General features: G+C 41.1%; 1 protein-coding gene and 1 long non-coding RNA gene across 2 annotated transcripts in view; one reads left to right on the forward strand and one right to left on the reverse strand.

Moving 5' to 3' along the window:
- The window catches only part of LOC141278941 (uncharacterized), a 124,438-nt gene that overhangs the window by 28,928 nt on the left and 74,397 nt on the right, over nucleotides 1–21,113 (reverse strand). The window lies entirely within an intron of this gene.
- The window catches only part of LOC101326346 (tumor necrosis factor receptor superfamily member 10A-like), a 49,311-nt gene that overhangs the window by 8,793 nt on the left and 19,405 nt on the right, over nucleotides 1–21,113 (forward strand). Inside the window, exons 3-7 of the mRNA XM_033857667.2 lie at nucleotides 17,835–17,948; nucleotides 18,716–18,827; nucleotides 19,841–19,914; nucleotides 20,002–20,100; nucleotides 20,623–20,654. Of these exons, the coding sequence (XP_033713558.1) occupies nucleotides 17,835–17,948; nucleotides 18,716–18,827; nucleotides 19,841–19,914; nucleotides 20,002–20,100; nucleotides 20,623–20,654 (431 nt within the window). The remainder of the gene's footprint in view (nucleotides 1–17,834; nucleotides 17,949–18,715; nucleotides 18,828–19,840; nucleotides 19,915–20,001; nucleotides 20,101–20,622; nucleotides 20,655–21,113) is intronic.

Below are 21,113 nucleotides of genomic sequence, written 5' to 3' on the forward strand. Positions count from 1 at the left end.
CAGGGTCCTGGACACCGTGGAGGGAGCATGGGTTTTATTTTGTTAGTGAGGGACAACTCCAAAAAGTTTTAAGCGAAAGACTGAAGGAATCAGGTTTGTTTTAGGCAGAGGACCAATGCGATAAGAGCACACTCTTGGATTGAAAGGGGGCAAGACCAGAAACAGGTGGAGAGCCTTCCAGGGCATGTCTGTGAAGTGCACCCCTGGTTCTTCTACCTGGTGTGATGTCTGTTCCATGTGGTTCTATGAGCCACAGGAAAACAGCAGAAACCATGCCTGGCAGGGTGGTTGACTGGGGTTTTTGCTTTGCACGTGTTTCCTTTACCCCAGGAAGGAAAGTGAGTTAGAAGTTGATTTTCTGCACAAGGGCTTCCGGAGCTGGCAAGAGTAGTACTGAGGGGTGCTTAAAAACCCTTTAAGACTGTGCATTTCCATGAGCATTATAAGAAAGACTCTTGTGCCTTTCCATTTGATGTTCAGTGTGGGCTTGTCAAAGTGTCAGGATGTGGACAGGGAAGAGCTTAGCCCCAAACAAACACAAAAACGAAACTGTAAATGCACAAGGGCTTCCAGCACCTGTTGCTGTGGTCCGGGGTCAAGATGGGTGGGCTTTAATATGGTGGTGAACAGAGCAGATTAGGAAGGATGAGGGATATACTGAGATAATTCTTTCTCTTTATAAAATTGTAAGAGAAATTTCTCATATATATATATTTTTTTAACATCTTTATTGGGGTATAATTGCTTTACAATGGTGTGTTAGTTTCTGCTTTATAACAAAGTGAATCAGTCATACATAAACATATGTTCCCATATGTCTTCCCTGTTGCGTCTCCCTCCCTCCCACCCTCCCCATCCCACCTCTCCAGGCTGTCACAAAGCACCGAGCCAATATCCCTGTGCCATGCGGCTGCTTCCCACTAGCTATCTACCTTACTGCGTTTGTTACTGTGTATATGCCCATGACTCTCTCTCGCCCTGTCACCGCTCACCCTTCCCCTTCCCCATAACCTCAAGTCCGTTCTCTAAGAGGTCTGCGTCTTTATTCCTGCTTTACCCCTAGGTTCTTCATGACATTTTTTTCTTAAATTCCATATATATGTGTTAGCATACGGTATTTGTCTTTTTCTTTCTGACTTACTTCACTCTGTATGACAGACTCTAGGTCTATCTACCTCATTACAAATAGCTCAATTTCGTTTCTTTTTATGGCTGAGTAATATTCCATTGTATATATGTGCCACATCTTCTTTATCCATTCATCCGATGACGGGCACTTAGGTTGTTTCCATCTCTGGGCTATTGTAAATAGAGCTGCAATGAACATTTTGGTACATGACTCTTTTTGAATTTTGGTTTTCTCAGGGTATATGCCCAGTAGTGGGATTGCTGGGTCATATGGTAGTTCTATTTGTAGTTTTTTAAGGAACCTCCATACTGTTCTCCATAATGGCTGAACCAATTCACATTCCCACCAGCAGTGCAAGAGTGTTCCCTTTTCTCCACACCCTCTCCAGCATTTATTGTTTCTAGATTTTTTGATGATGGCCATTCTGACTGGTGTGAGATGATATATTTGCAGTAGTTTTGTTATTTTCTATTTTATAATTAAGTCATTGATTCACCCAGATTTTATTTTCTTATAAGAAGAGAGTAAGAAAGACATTTCATTGTTTTCCAGTAGTCTTCTTAGTTGCCCCAGCACCATTATTAAATAATCACATTTTTATCATTGATATAAATTGTTATCATGATAATACATTATTAAGTTTTCTGTAAGGTAGGGTTTTTAGAGTATATTCTTTTTTTTTTTTTTTGTGGTACGCGGGCCTCCCACTGCTGTGGCCTCTCCCGTTGCGGAGCACAGGCTCCGGACACGCAGGCTCAGCAGCCATGGCTCACGGGCCCAGCCGCTCCGTGGCATGTGGGATCTTCCCGGACCAGGGCACGAAACCGTGTCCCCTGCATCGGTAGGCGGACTCTCAACCACTGTGCCACCAGGGAAGCCCTAGAGTATATTCAATATTGATAAAAATAAATCAGGGAACTCACAGACAACATGTAGAAGAATTATGGTTTTGGTTTTTCTTTCCCCAGTCTGACCATCTCTACCTTTTAATTGGAGAGTTTAAATTATTTACATTTAACACTATTACTGATAAGGTAAAACTTACTTCTGGTCTTAGGTATTTAATTTCTTTATGTCTTATGTATTTTGTTCCTTAATTTCTCCATTACTGCCTTTTTAAAAATTTGATTGATTTTTTTTAGTACTATTTCAATTCCCTTTTTTCCTTTTCTGTGTATTTTTTAGTCATTTTCTTAGTGGTTACCATGGAGATTACAATTACCATCTTAAACTGATAAAATTCTAGTTTTTATAATTCTGACAACATTTCAATGGAATCCAAACACTGTGTTCCTATACATCTCCATCTCTCCCCTTATATATTGTCGTCAGAGATCACATCTTTGTACATTGTGCGCCCATTAACAGGGATCTTCTGGAGATGTGTATGGGTGTCAAGTTGACAAGGGGTGGCCTTGTGATGGTTAATTTGATGTGTCAACTTATTTAGGTCACGGTACCCAGATAATGTTCTAATGTTTCTGTGAAGGTAATTTTTTTTTTTTACGTCTTTATTGGAGTATAATTGGTTTACAATGGTGTGTCAGTTTCTGCTTTATAACAAAGTGAATCAGTTATACATATACATATGTTCCCATATCTCTTCCCTCTAGATATGATACCATTTAAATCAGTAGACTTTGAGTGAAGCATATTACCCTCCTTAATGTGCGTGAGCTTCATCCAACCTGTTGAAAGTCTTAATAGAAAAAGATTCACCTTTCTGGAGAAAGAGGGAATTCTGCCAGTAGACTGCCTTCAGAATCAAACTGCAACTCTTCCCTGTCTGCCTACTCCGTGTGAACCAGTTCCTTAAAATATCTTTTTCTTTCTATACACACACGAGCACACACACATACACACTCCATTTCTCTCTGTTGGTTCTATTTCTCTGGAAAACAAATAGAAAAATTTTTAAGATTTAAAATCTTTTTGACCATACTCAATCTTCAAATAAAGACAATAACAAGGTCATAGTTCTAACATGATCCAACACTGCTGCATACATCTGAAAACACACCTATATTTTCTTTAGAAGAGGATGCAATGTCCTTGGGTGACTTATACTCTTCTCCATGTTATCTCATAACTTAAATACTATGATGTAAGTTAACAATACTTAAATACTATGATATAAAGTCAATATATCTTATATGATAAGGGGATAAGAGAGGGAAGAAAGCAAAGATATTTGCTTAACATATATAAATACAAAAGTACAAGCATAACATAGTAAAGAAGACATTTATAACAATTACAACCCTTGTTTCCGTAACTGGTCATGCAGTCGTAGCTGGTATTTAAACCATCTTCTACTACCCATTCCATTTTCCCTGCCCTCAGCAAGCTTCTTAGCTGATCATATGCATATATGCTGTGCATATTAGAGTGAGACAAGCCTTCATTCCTGAGGGGTCTAAGCCATTAGTCCTGCCTGAATCGAATTGTTACAGATTTCCATTGACTTTAATCACAATGCACGGTAATTCTAAGAAACACCCTAAGGGATCTTTTGGATTCTAGACACGATCTTCCTTACCTTCATTGTGTAGCAGTAGTTCAATTTCCCCTTGGCAGTCAGGGTCAGTACAGTAACTTCTTTGCCTGCTAATTCAGAGACATGAAGAGCCCTACGTGGCTGGGTGGCATTCTTAACTGCCAGTTCAATTGAATCATCGTTGTGTCTTCTGGTGGAAGCATTCCTCCCTTTAGAACTAACCCTCTAGGCCAGTAGAGCATAAAGTCATGGGAACAAGAAGCAAAATTTTGGCTACTGTATAGTTAGCGGTAATAGTGAGTAGTAACACTCCCATTTCCACTCCTTGGTTCCTGGATCCATGAATGCTGGCCATGGAAGAAAATATTACACATTGGATGCTGATTCAGAGCATATATGGCCTTATGGAAAACCTTGTCCCAATCTTACAAGGTATTGCCATCTAGATGGCATTGTAACTGAGTCTTTGAAAGGTCATTCCACCATTCTATCAAGCCAGATGATTCAAGATGGTGGAGAGCATAAGACCAGGGAATTCCTTGAGCATGGGCTCATTGCTGCACTTCACTTACTGTCACGTGAGTTCCTTGGTCAGATCGATGGTGTGAGGCATACCACAGTGGTGGATAGGTATTCTGTAAGTCCATGGATGGTACTTTTGAAAGAAGCATTGCATGTAGGAAAGGTAGATTCGTCTTCAGAGTGTCTATTCCAGTAAGAACAAAATGATGCCCCTTTTCATGATGGAAGTGGTCCAGTGTAATCAACCTGCACAGCATTCTCTTGTTCTGGGCACTGCTCAAAATTAGCAGCTTTTTGGGTCACTCAGTAATAGGCTGGAATAACACATCAAAATGAGGAATATGTTGCCTCTAAAACTGAAAGAGGCCCATTAAATGTTGTACCTCTTTCTCGGTTGTAGGGGGAGCGAGAGGGAACAGCCTATCCTTTACCTTGGAAAGGATATCTCAACATGCCCCACACCACTGGACCCCTAGACATTTCAATGAGGCAGAAGGCCCCTGAATTTTTGTTGGATTTCTTTCCCACTCTTTAATATACAAACATCTTACCAGAGTACTTACTACTCCTTGCTCACTAGATCCAATCAGCATAACATTATCAATGTAATGAACCAGTGTTGATGTTGTGTATAAGGGAAAGGACATCAAGACCTTGTGAATTATGTTATGACACAGGACTGGAGGGCTGATGTACCTCTGAGGCAGGACAGTGTAGGTATATTGCTCGACTTGCTGGTTGGTGGTCTTTACTAACAAATATGAAGAAAAAAGCATTTGTCAGATCAATGGCTGCATACCAGGTACCAGAGGATGTGTTAATTTGCTTTTGCAGTGAAACCACATCTGGTGCTGCAGTTGCAATGGTTAAACTTACAATAATCCACTGTCATTCTCCAAGATCCATCTGTCTTCTGCACGGGCCAGATAGACAAAATGCATGGGGATGCACCCTTCAAGTCCTGGATGGTGGCACTGATTTCTGCAGTCTCTCCAGAAATGCAGTATTGCTTTTGGTTTACTATTTTTCTAGGTAGAGGCAGTTCTAGTGGCTTGCGCTTGGTCTTTCCCACCTAATAGCCCTCATTCTACATCTCAGGAAACATTAATATGGGGATTCTGCCAGTTGCTGAGTATGTCTCTTCCAATTATGCATTTCAGAACTGGAGAAATCATGGCAGGATGTATTTGGGGGCCCACTGGACCCACTGTGAGATGGACCTGAACTAAAACTCCATTGTTCACCAGACCTTCATAAGCCCCTATTCTGAGATGTGGACCATAGTGATGTTTTGGGTCTTCTGGAATTGGTGTCAGTTCAGAGCCAATGTCCAGTGATCTCTGAAAGGTCTGATTATTTCCTTTTCCCCAAAGCACAGTCAGTCTGGTAAAAGGCTGTAGGTCCCTTTGGGGAAAGCTCAGAGAAAGATTAACAATATAAACTTTTGGCAGTATACCAGGGTTTTTCCTCAAGGGTACCCAGATTCTCCTTCATTTGAAGAGTTCTAGGTCTGTAAACAGGATGGGAATTGATTGAGGGGACATGACTCTGTTTTTATGATTCAAGTTAGACTTTTGATCACTTGACCTAGAATTTTTCTACTTATACATATCTTGTACAAATTTAGTAGACTTTTCTATGTATTTCAGTTCTAGGAATGCCATGATCAACCCACCAATGTCATAGGTTTCTGCAAGTAAGACTATTCTGAGCACTACTTTGACTGCTGTCCATTTAATAACCACACCCAGCTTACGTTTGGCCACTGAGTGCCACCACTTGGCCCCTGCCACCCTGGGATCCAATTACCCTCATTACATTTAGATTTCCCAGTTCAGTAGCCGCAGTTCCCATAGTACTTTCTGGTCTACAGAGAAGAGCAATCACAGAGCTCTTCAAGGATGCTAGGGACCCTTCACAAATTTATTTCCCAGAGTACTAGTGAAAGATGTGTCCTCTGGAACATCCCAGAGTGTGTGAGCAGGTCTTAAATGTCAAACCCACTCTAACATTCCAATCTCTTTGAGTCTTTCCCTTCCTCTGTAGTATACCAAGGCAGGTCTGGCATTTCAACTTCATTTACCGTGAGCTACTTTTTAGTCAATGTTTCAGCCAGCCAACAAACTGAAGAAACAAACAATTAGAGCCCTTTGTAACTCCCAAATTGCAACATTAGTTGACCCATATCAATAAATGTGGCCTAATCCAACTTTATGTTCTTTCTACCATTATTTCACAACCTTAATATCCATCCCACACATATTCCCGAGATTCTATTTAAATTGGAAAAATCAAGCAGCTCTTTTGGCGTGTACTGAACAATTTGTATTGTGATTCAGCCACTAGATACTGGGTTTGGTTTTCAGCACACTCACCTCTGCAGCTACAGGAAATAAGTGTCTCTTTCAGGGCAGACATAGAAGCTCTCATGTCATTTATGCAGTGCTTAAGCTGGGAATTAAAATCCTTGAGCTTATTGTTTTCTACCCCCATTGTGTCCAGCAAAATTAAAAGCAGGCAGCCAATCTCACTTTGTTCATTAGTTTTATAACAATGTTCAAAGGAATCAGCAACAAAAACAAAAAAAAGACAAATGGAACTACATAAAACTCTGAAACTGTGCATCATAGGAAACAATCAAGAGTGAGAAGACAGCCTACTGAATGGGAGAAAATATTTGCAAGTTGTATATCTGATAAGGGGTTAATATCCAGGGTATATAAGGAACTTTTACCACTCAACAACACAACAAAGATAACCTAATTTAAAAATGCGCAAAGTTCTTGGATAGACAATTCTCCAAAGAAGGCAAAAAAAAATGGTTAATGAACATATGAAAAGATGCTCAACTTCACTAATCATAAGAGAAATGCAAATCAAAACCACAATGAGATATCACTTTACATCCATTAGGATGGCCACTATCAAAAGAACAGAAAATGACAAGTGTTGGTGAGGATGTGGAAGGACTGGAGTCCTTGTGCACTATTGGTAGGAATATAAAATGATGCAGTCATTATGGAAAACAGTATGAAGACTCCTAAAGAAAGATTAAAATAGAATCACCATATGATCCACCAATTCCACTTCTGGGAATATAACCGAAAGAATTGAAAGCAGGATCTCAAACAGATATTTGCATACTCCTTCATATATGAGCTGCATTATTCACAATAGCCAAGAGGTGAGAACAACCCAAATGTTCACCAACAGTTGAATGGATAAAGAAAATGTGTTATATACACACAATCGAATATTATGCAGCCTTGGAAAGGAGGGAAATCCTGTCACATGCTACAACAAGTAGCCAGTCGCAAAAGGACAAATACTGTACGGTTACACTCATAGAAAGTATTTAAAGTACTCAAAATCATAGAAACAGAAAGTAGGAAGATGATTGCCAAGGGCTGGGGAGAGTGGGGCAGGGAATTAGTCCTAACAGATACAGAGTTTCTATTTTGTAAGATGAAAGTTCTAGAGATCTGTTGTACAACATACACTGTGAATATACTTAACACTACTGAAATGTACACTTAAAAATGGTGAAGATGGGGCTTCCCTGGTGGTGCAGTGGTTGGGAGTCCGCCTGCTGATGCAGGGGACACGGGTTCGTACCCCGGTCCGGGAAGATCCCACATGCCGCGGAGTGGCTAGGCCTGTGAGCCATGGCTGCTGAGCCTGTGCGTCCAGAGCCTGTGCTCCGCAACGGGAGAGGCCACAACAGTGAGAGGCCCGTGTACAGCAAAAAAAAAAACAAACAAAAAAAAACCGGTGAAGATGGTAAATTGAAAGCTGTATATTTTTACCACAATTTTTAAAAGAAATTCCAAAAGTTATTAAAATAGTAAAATAAAATATACCTTTAAAATATAAAGATATAAAAGGTATTATAAATATAAATGGTCAACTAGACCTTGTCTCTTTTATTTTTCACTTTTAACATTTTATTAGAGTTTATAATAAAAAAATTTTCCAAGTTACCATCTTCATAGCTGGATCACAGAAGCAAAGTGTGAAACTAAACTATGAAAATGCAAGTGTAGTAAAGCTATTCCATGTCTATTGATATTTTTAATACCTTTTTTTAGTTATAAAGGTAGTACACATAAGAGAAGGTCTAAAGGGGCTTCCCTGGTGGCACAGTGGTTGAGAGTCCGCCTGACGATGCAGGGGACATGGGTTTGCGCCCTGGTCCGGGAAGATCCCACATACGGCGGAGTGGCTGGGCGCGTGAGCCATGGCCGCTGAACCTGTGCGTCCGGAGCCTGTGCTCTGCAACCGGAGAGACCACGACAGTGAGAGGCCCGCGTACCACAAAAAAAAAAAAAAAAAGAGAAGGTCTAAAAAGGATATTCATCAAAAACTCTTTATAGTGTTAACCTCTAAGACTTTGTAAAGGGGAGAAATTGCACTTTTACTTCTGAATTTAAATTTTTTTTTTACAGTAGGTTCTTGTTGGTTATCTATTTTAAATATAGCAGTGTGTACATGTCAATCCCAAATTCCCAGTCTATCCCTCCCCACTGCACCCTTCCCCCCAGTAATCATAAGTTCATTTTCTAAGTCTGTGAGTCTGTTTCTGTTTTGTAAATAAGTTCATTTGTATCACTTTTTTTTAAAGATTCTGCATATAATCAATATAATATGATATTTGTCTTTCTCTGTCTGACTTACTTCACTTAGTAAGATAATCTCCAGGTCCATCCACGTTGCTGCAGATGTCACTATTTTGTTCTTTTTCATGGCTGGGTAATACTCCATTGTATATATGTACCACATCTTCTTTACCCATTCATGTGTTGATGGACATTTAGGTTGCTTTTGTGTCTTGGCTATTGTAAACAGTGCTGCAATGAACATTAGAGTGAATGTACCCTTTCGAACAATGTTTTTCTCCAGATATGTGCCCAGGAGTGGGATTGCTGGATCATACAGTAGCTCTATTTTTATTTTTTTTAAACCTCCATACTGTTCTCCATAGTGTCTGTACCAATTTACATTCCCACGAACAGTACAGAAGGATTCCTTTTTCTCCACACCCTCTCCAGCATTTATTGTTTGTAGATTTTTAAATGATAGCCATTCTTACTGGTGTGAGGTGATATCTCATTGTTTTGATTTGCATGTCTCTAATAATTAGCAATGTTGAGCATCTTTTCATGTGCCTATAAGAGACCTTGTCTCTTATTTGATTAGAAGATCCAGTGGTGATATTTTGCATATCCTCTATTGTAACATCAATCCATGGACTATCTGTGCACTCTTTTTTCTTAATTTATTTTTTATTGAAGTACAGTTGAATTATAATGTGTTAATTACAGCTGTATGGCAAGTGACTCAGTTATACATATATATATACTTTCTTTTTCATATTGTTTTCCATTATGGTTTATCACCGGATATTGAATATACCTCCCTGTGCCACACAATAGGACCTTATTGTTTATCCATTCTATATATACCAGTTTGTATCTGCTATTCCCAAACTCCCAATCCAACCCTCTCCCACTCCCCTCCCCCTTGGCCATGCACTCTTCATTATAGGAAATAAAGGCATCAGTGTGTTTAAGTCTAATCAGATTAGAGAACCAATTCTAACCCATCATCCTTAAGATTCTGTTCTGCTAGAATCTCTCAAAGTACCAAAAATTTGTTTTAGTAAGAATTATCCAGAGAAAAAGATCCAATAGAGATTGTATGTATAGACAGAGATTTATTTTCAAGAATTGCTCATGCAGTTGTGGAAGCTGGCAAGTCCAAAATCCAGAAATCGGCTAGCAGTCTGCTGGATATAGAACTTCATGGTTGACAAGTTGTTTCTTGTTTTTGTTTTTTTTCCTTTAGCACTTTGTATTTTTCCCTCCACTGCCTTCTGGCCTCCATTATTTCTAATGAGAAATCAGCTAATAACCTTATTGAGAATCCCTTATATGTGATGAATCATGTCTTACGTGTTGGGTTTGTGTTTTTTTTTACTTTTTTCGATACTACTTCCCCAGGTTGGGAGTGGGTAATTTGCATGCCTGCTGCTTTCCTTGGCTCCCTCTCTGGATTCAAACCCTGATTCCCCATCACCCATGGTCACCACTGTCCAGGCAGCTACTACCATCAAAAGTTGATAGGGCAGACATTTGAATGGGTCATGGCCCCCATGGGGCCTGCAATGGGCCGAGGTTACCTAGAGTCACTGAAGCCGGCAGCACTGCCCTCACTGAGGCTAGTGGGGAGGCTGACCTGGTTGCTTTTGAGCTGATAAATGCATGCACCACCCCCAAGGGGGTAAGCACTCATTGGTATGTATTAGTTTTTGAATTACCACAGTTATCCAAGTAGGAGAGGAGTGAGGGACCAAAGGAAAAATATATATATTTATATATATTATATCAAAAAATATATCCTAGTTTGATATAGTCCCATTTGTTTATGCTTTTGTTTCCCTTGCCTGAGGAGATGTATCCAAAAAAATATTGCTAAGACTGATGTCAAAGAGTGAACCCCTGAAGTTTTCTTCTGAAGGTTTTATGGTTTCAGGTGTTACATTAGTGTCTTTAAACCATTTTGAATTTAAATTTTTATATGGTGTGAGAAGGTAGTCCAGTTTATATGTAGCCTTACAGTTTTCCCAACACCATTTATTGAAGAGGCATGTTTGTTCCCATTGTATATTCTTGCCTCTTTTGTCATAGATTAATTGTCTATATAAGTGTGGGTTTATTTCTGGACTCTCTATTCTATTTCATTGATCTATGTGTCTGTTTTTGTGCCAGTACCATACTGTTTTGATGGCTGTAGCTTTGTAGTATATTTTGAAATCAAGGAGTGTGATACCTCCAGCTTTGTTCTTTATCAAAATTGTTTTTGGCTATTTGGGGACTTTTGTGTTTCATTAAAAATTTTAGAATTATTTTTTCTATTTCTGTGAAAAATGTCACTGGTGTTTTGATAGGAATTGCATTGAATCTGTAGATTTCCTCAGGTAGTGTTGTCATTTTAACAATATTAATTCTTCCAACATATGACCATAGTATATCTTTGCATCTTTTTGTGTTGTCTTCAGTTTCTTTCATCGATGTCTTATAGTTTTCCAAGTACATTTCATTTACCTCCTTACTGAGATGTATTCCTAGTTATTTTATTCTTTTTGATGCAATAGTAAATGGGATTGTTTTCATAATTTCTATTTCTGATAGTTCATTGGTAGTGCATAAAAACAGAACAGATTTCTCTACAGTAATTGTGTATCCTGCAACTTTACAGAATTCATTGATGAGCTCTAGCAGTTTTTTGGTGATGTCTTCAGAATTTTCTATGTATAATATCATGTCATCGGCAAACAGTGACAGTTTTGCTTCTTCTCTTCCAATTTGGATGCCTTTTATTTCTTTTTCTTGTCTGATTGCTATGGCTAGAACTTCCAGTAGTATGTTGAATAAAAGGGACAAGAGTGGGCATCCTTTTCTTGTTCCTGATCTTAGAGGAAATGCTTTCAGCTTTTCACCATGGAGTATGATGGTGGTTGTGGGCTTGTCATATATGGCCTTTATAATATTGAGGTGTGTACCCTCTATATCCACTTTGTTGAGAGTTTTTATCATATATGGAGGTTGAATTTTGTCAAAAGCTTTTTCTGAATCTATTGAGATGGTTTTTATTCTTCAGTTTGTTAATGTGGTGTATTACATCGTGTATTGAGCCATCTTTGCAACCTTGGGATAAATCTCAATTGATCATGGTGTATGATCCTTTGAATGTATTGTTGGATTCAGTTTACTTATATTTTACCAAGGATTTTTGCATCTATGTTCATCAGTGATATTGGACTGTAATTTTTCCCATATATTTGTCTGTTTTTTGTATCAGGGTAATGCTGGCCTCATAGTACGAGTTCAGAAGTATTTCTTCCTCTGCAATTTTTTGGAATAGTTTGAGAAGGATGAGTGTTAACTCTTCTCTAGATGTTTGGTAGAATTCCCCTGTGAAGCTATCTGGTCCTGGACTTTTGTTTGTTGGAATTTTTAAATTATTGATTTAATTTCATTATGGGTAATTGGTCTCTTCAAAATTTCTATTTCTGCCTGATTCAGTCTTGAGAGATTGGACATTTCTAGGATTTTTTCTTTTTTCTTTTTTTTTAGGTTTTTCTATTTTATTGCTCTATAACTATTTGTTGTAATCTCTTGTGATCTTTTGTACTTCTGTGGTGTCAGTTGTACCTTTTCCTTTTTCATTCCTGATTTTATAGATTTGGGCCCTTTCTCTTTTTTTCTTAATGCGTTTGGCTAAAGGTTTATCAATTTTGTTTATCTTTTCAAAGAACCAGCTCTTAGTTTCATTGATTTTTTTCTATTGTTTTTAAAATCTCTATTACATTTATTTCTGATCTGATCTTCATGATTTCTTTCCTTCTACTAACTTTGGGTTTTGTTTGTTCTTTTTCTAGCCCCTTTAGGTGTAAGGTTAGGTTGTTTATTTGAGATTTTTCTTGTTTCCTGAGGTGAGGTTGAATTGCTATAAACTTCCCTCTTAGACTGCTTTTGCTGCATCCCATACATTTTGGGTCATTGTGTTTTCATTTTCATTTGTCTCCAGGTATTTTTAAATTTCCTCTTTGATTTCTTCAGTGATCCATTGCTTGCTTTGTATTGTATTATTTATCCTCAACTTGTTTATGTTTTTTGCAGTTTTTTTTCTTGTAGTTGATTTCTGGTCTCATAGCGTTGTGATAGGAAAGGGTGATTGATAAAATGTCAATTTTTGTAAATTTACCAAGAATTCTTTTGTGGCCTAGCATGTGATCTATCCTGGAGAATGTTCCATGTGCATTTGAAAAGAATGTGTATTCTGTTGCTTTTGGATGGAATGTTCTCTCTATATATCTATTAGATGGGATCTAATGTATCATTTAAGGTCAGTGTTTCCTTATTGATTTTCTGTCTGGATGATCTGTCCATTGATGTAAGTGGGGTGTTAAAATCCCTTACTAAATTTGTTACTGCCATTTTCTCCTTTTGTGTCTGTTAATATTTGCCTTATATATTTAGATGCTCCTATGTTGAGTGCATATATATTTATAATTGTTATATCATCCTCTTGGATTGATCCTTTGATCATTATATAATGTCCTTCTTTGTCTCTTATAACAGTCTGTGTTTTAAAGCCTATTTTGTCTGATATTAATATTGCTACCCTGGCTTTCTTTTCTTTTCCATTTGCATGGAATACCTTTTCTCAGCCCCTCACTTTCAGTGTGAATGTCTTTAGTGCTGCAGTGAGTCTCTTGTAAGCAGCAGACTGGAGCATTTAGTCCATTTACATTTAAAGTAATTATCAATAGATATGTATGCATTGACATTTTGTTGTTTTGGCGTTGTTTTGTAGTTTTTTGTTCCTTTGTTCTTCTTTTCCTCTCTTCCCTGTGATTTGATGACTATCTTCAGTGTTTTGTTTGGATTACTTTCCCTTCGTGTGTGTATCTAATACAAATTTTTGAAATATGGTTACCATGAGGCTTATATACAGCAATCTATGTGTGTGTGTGTGTGTGTGTGTGTGTGTGTGTATGATTAAGTTGATGCTCTCTTAAATTTGAACACAGTTTAACAACAGTGCAACTGTATTTTTACTCTCCAACCCCCAATCTTTACTTTTTTTGACATCATATTTTACATCTTTTTGTTTTGTGTATCTCTTAATTACTTATGGTGGATATAGATGATTTTACTTCTTTTGTCTTTTAGCCTTCCTACTGGTTTTATAAGTGGATTTACAACCTTTACTGTATATTTGCCTTTATCAATTAGCTTTTTACTTTCAAAATATTCCTGTTTCTAGTTGTGGTCTTTTCTATTATGCTGAGAGAAGTCCATTAACATTTCTTGTAAAACTGGTTTGGAGGTGCTGAAGTCATTTAGATTTTGCTTGTCTGTAAAACTTTTGATATCTCCTTCAAATCTGAATGATAGCCTTGCCAAGTAGAGTTTTCTTCATTGTCGTTTTTTCCCTTTTATCACTTTAAATGTATTGTGCCACTCCTTTCTGCCCTACAGAGTTTCTGCTGAAGAGTCAGTTGATAGTCTTATGGGAGTTCCCTTGTGTGTAACTTGTTGCTTTTCCCTTGCTGCTTTTAATACTCTCTCTTTATCTTTAATTTTTGCCATTTTAATTTCAGTGTCCTTATGTGGTTCTCTTTGCATTTATCCTGTTTGGGACCCTCTGTGCTTCCTGAACCAGGATGTCTGTTTCCTTTCCCAGGTTAGGGAAATTTTCAGCTATTATGACTTCAAGTTTGTTCTCTGTACCTTTTCCTCTTTCTAGTCTCCTTCTGAGACCCCTATAATGCAAATTTAGTACACTTGATGTTGTCCAAGGTCTCTTAAAATGTCCTGTATTTTTAAATTCTTTTTTCTTTTTTGTGCAACTTGAGTAATTTCTACTACTCTGTCTTCCAGTTCACTGATCCATTCCTCTGTATCATCTAATCTATTGTTGCTTCCTTCTAATATATTTTTTATTTCAGTTATTATATTCTTCAGCTCTGTTTGGTTCTCCTTTATATTTTCTAACTCTTTGTTAAATCTCATTGTGTCCATTCACTCTTCTCCCAAGTTCTTTTATCATCTTTGTGATCATTACCTTGAACTCTTTATTGGGTAGGTTGCTTATCTCTATTTTCACTTAATTATTCTGGGGTTTTATCTTGGTCCTTCATTTGGAACATATTCCTCAGTCACCTCATTTTACTAATTCACTGTTTTTATTTCTATATATTTGTATGTTGGTTACATTTCCCAATCTTGGAGAAATGACCTTTTGTAGGAGATGTCCTATGTCCCAGCAGCACACTCCCCTATCATCACTGGAGCTATATGCTCTAGGGGTGCCCCCATGTGTGCTGTGTGGGCCCTTCTGTTGTGGCAGGCTGACTACTATGGGTGGGCTGGTAGGCATGGCTGGCCCTCAGTCCACTTGGCTGCTAGTCCCTGCCTAATGTGGTGTCTGCTCGCCACTGGTGGGCAGGGCTGGGACACAAGGTGGCTGGCTGTGAAGCCCCAGGAATTCCAGGCCTAGTTCTGGCCCACTGGTGGTTGGAGCAAGGTCCCAGGGTGGCTGGTTGTGGGACCAGGGGTCCCAGAGCTAGAGTCAACTGCTGAGAAGTGGGACCAGTTCCTGACATGGCTAGCTACAGGGTCTGGGGTGTCCCAAAGCTGGTGTCAGCCCACTGATGAGTGTGGCTGGATCCCAGAGAGAGTGGCTGAGGGGCCTAAGATGTCTCAGAGCTGATGTCAGCCTGCTGGTGGGCAGGGCTGGGGCCCAGGTGTTCACAGGGCTAGTGCCAGCCCACTGATGGGCAGAGATCATTCCTGGGGCCTTTGGCTGCAGGTTCGCATTCCTTGCTAGATTTAATTCTAGCTACCCTCTTGAAAAACTGATCCAGTGATGTCTGGGTAGTAGCCCTTTTTTTTTCTCATCAGAGATGACACAGTAGTCCTGGATTGCACTCTGAACGGCTGCTGCAGCCTTTGTGTACCAATCTACGTTCAGATCCTGTGCCTCAAAAACTAACAGTGCCTCCTCAAGTAAAGAAAATCCCCTTGCCATTTCCTGCATCATGAAACTCTTCAGTTCTTCAGTTACTTCTTCTTCGTCTTGTTGCTCCACTCTCTCAATTATTTTCACTTTTCTTTCCATCATTATCGCTTGGCGCTTCTTAGTACCAGATACATCACTGCTGCTTTTATGCTTGCTTCCGGACATCCTGGGCTTGAAATAAAGATACTGTACTACTGTATTCTATATAGTATGTACAATAAAATACACAAAAGCACAACCACTTGTAGAGGATGCACGCACGTGACGATGTATGCCAAACACATGAACTAACTTACGTGATTGGACATCCAAAAGCATGTTCATATCTTTGAAAGTTCGCAACTTGAATGTTCGTATGTAGGGGACTTTCTGTACATCAAAATTTAAAACTGTGCATCAAAGGAAACAATCAATAGAATGTGAGAAGATATTTGTGAATCAAATAACTGATAAGGGTTTAATACCTAGAACATATAAATCAATCCTACAACTCAAGAACAAAAAGACAAACATCCCAATTTAAAAATGGGCAAAGAGGGCTTCCCTGGTGGCGCAGTGGTTGGGAGTCCGCCTGCCGAGGCAGGGGACACGGGTTCGTGACCCGGTCTGGGAGGATCCCACATGCCGCGGAGCGGCTGGGCCCGTGAGCCATGGCCGCTGAGCCTGCACGTCCCAAGCCTGTGCTCCGCAACGGGAGAGGCCGCAGCAGTGAGAGGCCCGCGTACCGCAAAAAAAAAAAAAAAAAAAAAAAAAATGGGCAAAGGACTTAACTAGACATTTCTTCACAGATGATATACAAATGGCCAACAAGCATACGGGAAGATGCTCAACATCATTAATCATAAGAGAAATGCAAATTAAAACCACAGTGAGTTATCACCTCATACCAATTTGACGGTTACTATTGCAAAACAGAAAATAATGTGTTGGTGAGGAGGTGGAAAATTGCAATCCATGTACACTGTTGTGAGATTGTAAAAATTGTGCATCTGTTGTGGAAAACAGTATGGTGGCTCCTCAAAATATTAAAAACTAGAAATACCATATGATCCAGCAATCCTGCTACTGGGTATATATCCAAAAGAATTAAAAATGAGGTCTCAAGGAGATATTAGTACACCCATGGTCATAGCAATATTCATCATAGCCAAGAAGTGGAAGAAGCCCAAGTGTCCATTCATGCATGAATAGATAAACTAAATGTTTTATACACATGCAATGGAATATTATTCAGCCTGAAAAAAGAATGAAATTCTGACACATGTTACAACATGGATGAACCTCAAAAACCTGTGCTATGTGAAATAAGCCAAAAACAATTTTTGTATGATTCGGGACATACGTTCCCAGGCAGCAGCAGCTCCTGCAAGGTCTCACCTCAGTGCCTGGAGAATGCCTCTGTATTCCAAGGCACAAAGCCACACTTTCTCTGGATCTTTCTTTGACTCTTTACATACAGGACCCATTTTTCTTTCCATTGTTTTGGAGGATGGCATGAACTTTAACTGAAGGCTTGTCTGTGATTGTCATATTACTTCTGATCTTGTTTGTGTCTTCCACTGACCTGGACCTCATTGAGGACAGGGATTAAGACTTTCTTCTGTGACTCTCTAGGGACCTGATGGTGCTGTCCAATTTAGTAGTCACTAGGTCCATGTGACTACTGAGCACTTGAAATATGGCCACTCCGAATAGTGAGTGATGTAAGGGAGAAATAATCCCTGTATTCTAAGACATACTTTGAAAAATGAATGTAAAATATTCGACTGTTTTATGTTTATTACATCTTTAAGTGATATTATTTTGAATATATTGATTAAAATGCATTATTAAAATTAATTTGAGCTGTTTCCTTCTGCTCTTTTAACGTGGCTCCTATAATATTTGAATTTTTTATTGACTTGTAATATATTTATGCTGCATTGTTAGTCAAGGGTATATAGTAGATGCAGAATTGATGAACTGGCTGATGCCAGGTAAAATGAATTTCCCCATTTGGATTCTGTTGATGGCCAAAAGAGGAGTCTCCCAGTCACCACTGCCAGCCCCTGGGAATCCTGTGGGGATTCATTTACCAGATTTTCTCTCCCTTCCCAGGATACCATGTATCAGAAGGTGGAGAAAACTGTATATCCTGTACAAATGGAGTGGACTTTACTAATCACTGGAATATGCTCCCTTCCTGCTTACCATGTACAATCTGTAAATCAGGTACAGAACATGGGGACCCATAACAAGTGCAGGCATGATGAGGTGGGAATTGTATCCAACATGGAATCAGGACATCTGGATTCCAATTCCAGTCCTTCTTGGTCTTCATCATACCCTGTTTTATGATTATGTCTTAGGTCAATACAAAAAATAGAAATTATTTTTATAATGCATGCCACATAGTATGTAAATCTTTTAAATCATCAGATGAAAGTGGTGGGAAAGTAATCTGTCCTTTGATGGGGGAGAGGGATGGGATATGTATAGTTACAGCATAAGAAAAGGCCTGGCCAAGTGGAAAAGTGCTAGGTTTGAGCTTTGACGTGGGTCTAGTCCTGGGCCAGGCCCCTCTTAGCCCTGTGCTCTGTGCTCCTGGCAGGGACTTGGCCTCTCTCAGCCTTTACAACTTAGGGCCCCTCTACCTCTCCAGCAGGGCTAGGTTTTGGGAAGTCACCCAAGGGTTCCTCTCCATCCAGGGTCTCTCAGATTATACCTGGCCCTTCCTACTGACCCTGTGAGCTATAAGATTTCCCTCCTTGTCCTAATGCATTAAATAATGAATCATGGTCCTTTTCTCACACCTCTGAGTATTGGTGACAGGTGAACAGGGGCTGTCCTTTATGTGCCCCACATGTGTTGCTGCAGAATTTGACCCCCAAAGCTACAGTGAACTGAGGAGAGCTGAGTGGGTGGGTGTTTGGTTGGTGAAGAAGGGTCGAGGGTCACGCAAGGGAAACACATCCCCAAACCTTATCCTTTGTCTTCAGGTGAAGAAGAGAGGACCCCTTGCACGGCGACTAAGGACACACAGTGTCAGTGCAAACCTGGAACTTTCCATGAAGAAGACTCACCTGAGTTCTGCCAGAAGTGCAGCACTGGGTGAGACGTGGGAGCCTAGGTGGTTCCCAACAGTTCAAGGGAAACACTACAGAGCCTCGCTTCCGCCCCAGGGAAGCTTCCGTCCCTGTGCTGGTGGGGTCTCCTGAGCCTGCAGCAGCCCCTCCCCATCCATCTGCATGTCCCTGCACTGCCCCCTGCATCTTCCCACACCTCCTTAGCACCGCTTCCCTTTGGCCAGGTCGGCTTTTCTATTGGACACAATAGGCCACTGATTAGATCCATGATGCAGTCAACAGAAGTTTTAATTTCTTTAAAAAAAAGATATCAAGAGGGGAAAAAATGAGTAGAATGCAGCTGGGCTTATATTCATCTTTATAACAATTCAGTCATAAAATGGAACCTTTAATATTTTTTTATGCAGGAAAGGGCCCATGAATACAAAAGTGCCCACAGCCAAGTCATAATAAGATTGAGCATGTAGCTCCTTCAAGGTTCCTTTAAAGCCCTGAGCCAACTCAGCTGACCTCACATCCAGCCCTCATTCCCCCAATAAGAGGGAATGAATCTTTCCTATTTAGGGACATAGGGGCCAATAGTAATTTGCTCTCCTCTGACGCTCCAGTGCTGGCTGCGATTGGTAGGAAGAGTCAACAGGTGGAGGACAAGAGGATCCTTGTATTAAAGTTTGACTGGAGGATGAGGCTTGGCTTGTGCCCAAACCCTTCTGACCCTTGACTTGGATGAGATGCCCCCTCACATAGGCTTCCCCTGCAGCCCAGGGAGGCCAGTGCAGGCCTTGCAGAGAAGGCCCAGCTCCTGAAGGGGCAGCTCTGAACACTCAGCAGGAGCCCTGGGGGCTGGAGTGCACAAGCCCAGATCCTTCTCCCCAAAAAGGGGGACTGAAGGGACCCTGCCCTGAAGACAGTAGGAGCCCGTCCCTCCTCCACTGTCTTGTCAGGGAACACTGGGTGAGAGATTGTTCCCTCTTTCTCCTCATCTGGCCAGCTTTCCCTGACGGATCCCCTCCATGTCCTCCCTGTGTCTGTACCCAGGTGCCCTGATGGGATGGTTATGGCCAAGCCCTGTAACCCCTTCAGTGACCTCAAATGTGTGGACCAAAAATCAGGTACCCAGGCCAGTGGGGAGGCCCCGGTTCCTGGTGAGACAGTGACCATGCGCCCAAGACTGCCCACCACTCCCTCTGCCTCCTCAGACACTTCACAGCTGGTGATCACAGTTGTAGCTGTAATTACACCTGTCTGTCTCCTGCTGCTGGTGATCATATATCTTTTCTGGCGGTTCTGCATTCAAGGTGAGGTTCTGGGAGGGAAGGGGGAGGTGCTGGCCCCCTCCTCCATCTCCCCAGTCCTCCTGGCTTGGCTCTGATCTTGTTCCCCGGGATCCACCTCCACCTCCCACCTCACCTGCTCCTACGAAGCCGGGATCGCATGAGTCCCCCATCTCAGCGACGGTCCCCTCTTCCCCCTGGCCAAGTATGGTGGGCGGGGAGCAGGGTCAGTTCTTAATGTCTTTAGGACCCCCAGCCAGGGCAGAGAGGTGGTCAGCACCTTGACTGGGTGACAAGAGTCAGGGGAGAGGGTCGTTCAGCAGAACCCCACAGAGATTTTACATGGGTTTCATTTTCCCCCTTCTCTTCTCCCTCCCCGAGGGTTCTCCAGGTTTGGAATGGCCCGCTCCCTGTCACCAGGCCCGGGGCTCCTTGTTCAGTGTCTGAGCCCCCAGCCCACACCCTGTCCCTGGCACTGTCCCTGGGGAGGGAGGTGCTGCAAGAGGGCGTTCCCCACGGCTCAGGCGGATGCCTCTTCTCTTCTAGGTGGTGGTGTGGACCCTAAGTGCATGGACAGGGTGAGTTGGTTTCTCCAGGACCTGGTGGCATCAGGCCCTCAGTAACTGTTTGGCCCTGGGTGGACACGGTCCCCAGTTTGTCCTATGCTGTTGTCCCTGGCTCTCTCAAGTGGCCTGAGGGCTCTGGGCTGACAGTAGGAGAGCAACTGGCCTGTTGAGAGCAGCTCTAAGGCTGGTTGGCAGTGCTAGCCCTGTCCCTCTTCCTGCTTGTGAGACGCCCTCACCCCATAACCCTGGATGCACCCTGGGGTATGGGGGGGTGTCAGGCAAGGGTGCTGAACCCCCCTTAGCACAGCACTAGGGTCCTGGTGCCATCAGCAGAACCCTGGATGTGTTGAGTCTGTGCCCACCTCGGGGGGGACAAACGGGAGTAGGTAAGGAGGCAGAGCCCACCATGTTCCCCCAGACGCTGCAGGGATCTGTGGGTATGGACTCCTGAATCAGCTCCTTGCCTTCCCA

Source organism: Tursiops truncatus, chromosome 6, assembly GCF_011762595.2.
Source record: "Tursiops truncatus isolate mTurTru1 chromosome 6, mTurTru1.mat.Y, whole genome shotgun sequence".
In the NCBI taxonomy this organism is placed as follows: domain Eukaryota; kingdom Metazoa; phylum Chordata; class Mammalia; order Artiodactyla; family Delphinidae; genus Tursiops; species Tursiops truncatus.